The sequence below is a fragment of the Bison bison genome, unplaced genomic scaffold, assembly GCF_000754665.1.
Source record: "Bison bison bison isolate TAMUID 2011002044 unplaced genomic scaffold, Bison_UMD1.0 scf7180017864223, whole genome shotgun sequence".
Classification (NCBI taxonomy): Eukaryota; Metazoa; Chordata; class Mammalia; order Artiodactyla; family Bovidae; genus Bison; species Bison bison.
In genome coordinates, this window is record NW_011494795.1 from 282,890 (window position 1) to 284,869 (window position 1,980).

The 1,980-nt window shown below is 52.2% G+C and overlaps 1 protein-coding gene across 1 annotated transcript; it reads left to right on the plus strand.

The window, feature by feature from the left end:
* Positions 1-213: 213 nt before the first annotated feature.
* On the plus strand, positions 214-1,716 carry LOC104992733 (olfactory receptor 1F12-like). Its single transcript, XM_010845701.1, has one exon. The coding sequence runs from the start codon at positions 597-599 to the stop codon at positions 1,539-1,541; it is 945 nt and encodes a 314-aa protein (XP_010844003.1). The 5' UTR covers positions 214-596; the 3' UTR covers positions 1,542-1,716.
* The last annotated feature ends 264 nt before the right edge of the window (positions 1,717-1,980 follow it).

Below are 1,980 nucleotides of genomic sequence, written 5' to 3' on the forward strand. Positions count from 1 at the left end.
AGTGGCAGCCAGGGCACCCGAGTCCTGGGCTCCATGTGGGTGGAGGAGCAAGGGAAGATAAACTACTGGTGGGGAAGAAGGTTTATGGGGAAGGAGAATGTTTACAAATATCCTGAAGTTCCATGTATGTGCCATTGCGGTTCTAGAATTCTGTATAGAAAGGGCCTTCAGGTGGCAATCCTATTGGGATTAGGAGGAAATTACATTTCTATAGCTCTTTACTTAATACTGAGACATCATCACAACAAAGAACTAGAGTATGATGGAAATTTGGGGGGCTAACACACCTAAAGTATCCCCATTGTTGTTGCCACCACACAAGGCTTCTTCTTGGAGAGATGGCATGGAGCTTCGTGGGGCTCAAGGTCAGTAGTATTTTGGTGGCAAAATAATTAAAACCCTGACTTTGTGATCTTCCGGGGCCATAGGACTTCCTGGTTGAAGCTTCTCCTTTGATGGGTAGACAGCCTTCTTTTAGGTTTCTACCAGATGAACACAAAGATGTGAGCTGAGGGGGTGTGTGGGGGAAGGAGGGAGACACCACCATCCTCTAAAGCCCACGCCTGGTCTGGATCTCCCAGCAGGACCAGTCGACCATGGAGACGGGAAACCACACGAGCACCTCCCAGTTCATCCTCCTCGGTCTCTCCAGCCAACCCGAGAAGCAGGAGCTGATCTTTGGGCTCTTCCTTCTCATGTACCTGGTTGGGGCAGCCGGGAACCTGCTCATCATTCTGGCTATTGGCTCAGACTCCCATCTCCACACTCCCATGTACTTCTTTCTCAGCAACCTCTCCCTAGTGGATTTCTGCTTCATCTCCACCACAGTCCCCAAGATGCTCACGAACATCCAGACACAGACCCGGTCCATTTCCTACAGTGGCTGCCTAGCCCAGATCTACTTCTGCATTTTGCTTGCGAACATGGACAACTTCCTCCTGATGGCCATGGCTTACGACCGCTACGTGGCGATCTGCCGGCCCCTGCACTACTCCACAACGATGAGTTTAGCAGCCTGTGCCCTGATGCTTGGGAGCGCCTGGCTCCTTGCCAACCTCCACTCCCTGCTGCACACCCTCCTCATGGCCTGGCTGGACTTCTGTGCCAGCAACGTCATCCCTTACTTCTTCTGTGACCTCATTCCCCTGCTTCAGCTCTCCTGCTCCAACACCCTGCCCAATCAACTCATGATTCTGCTGGTGGGGGGCCTGATCGTCCTCATCCCCTTCCTCAGCATCCTCATCTCCTACGTCCACATTGTGTCTGCTGTGCTCAAGGTCCCATCTGCCCGGGGAAAACAGAAGGCCTTCTCTACCTGTGGCTCCCACCTTGCTGTGGTCATCCTCTTCTATGGGACCATCACAGGGGTCTACCTGAGTCCCTCACCCTCCCACTCAGCTGACAAGGATTCACTAGCTTCAGTAATGTACATGGTGGTCACCCCCACGCTGAATCCCTTTATCTACTGCCTGAGGAATAAGGACATGCAGGGAGCTCTGTGGAAACTGGTCGGTGTGAAGGTTGCATTCCATGGGCTATGATAGCAGAGCTCCCCTTCGGGGCCTCTGTGCTGGAAAGAGGATGAACCCCAGGGACAGGCTCAACACACAGAAGGCGGGAGGAGCAGACCTCACTGTCCTGTGTTGTCACTGTGGCCAGCAAAGCCTTTCATTGCTCCATAAGTAATCTGCAGGTCCAAAATATCTTGACCCCTGTGCTGACTGCCTAGACTACCAAGAGGGGAATAAACTCTCCCATAAAGAAAAACCATATAAACAGGTATAAAGTAGCTCTATCTGCAGACCTTCTGGAGAGGGTTCATGTGAGAACGGTGAGTTCATAGGAGTCTATGACCTGTGCTGGTGGGCTTCCCTGGTGGCTCAGTCAGTAAGGAATCTGCCAGTGATGTGGAAAATCCAGGTTCAATCCCTGGGTTGGGAAGATCCCCTGAAGAAGGGAATGGCAACCCACTCCCAGTTT

Bases quoted from the DNA above. Each gene is read 5' to 3' on its own strand.
- LOC104992733 (XM_010845701.1), top strand. From the start codon at position 597: ATGGAGACGGGAAACCACACGAGCACCTCCCAGTTCATCCTCCTCGGT.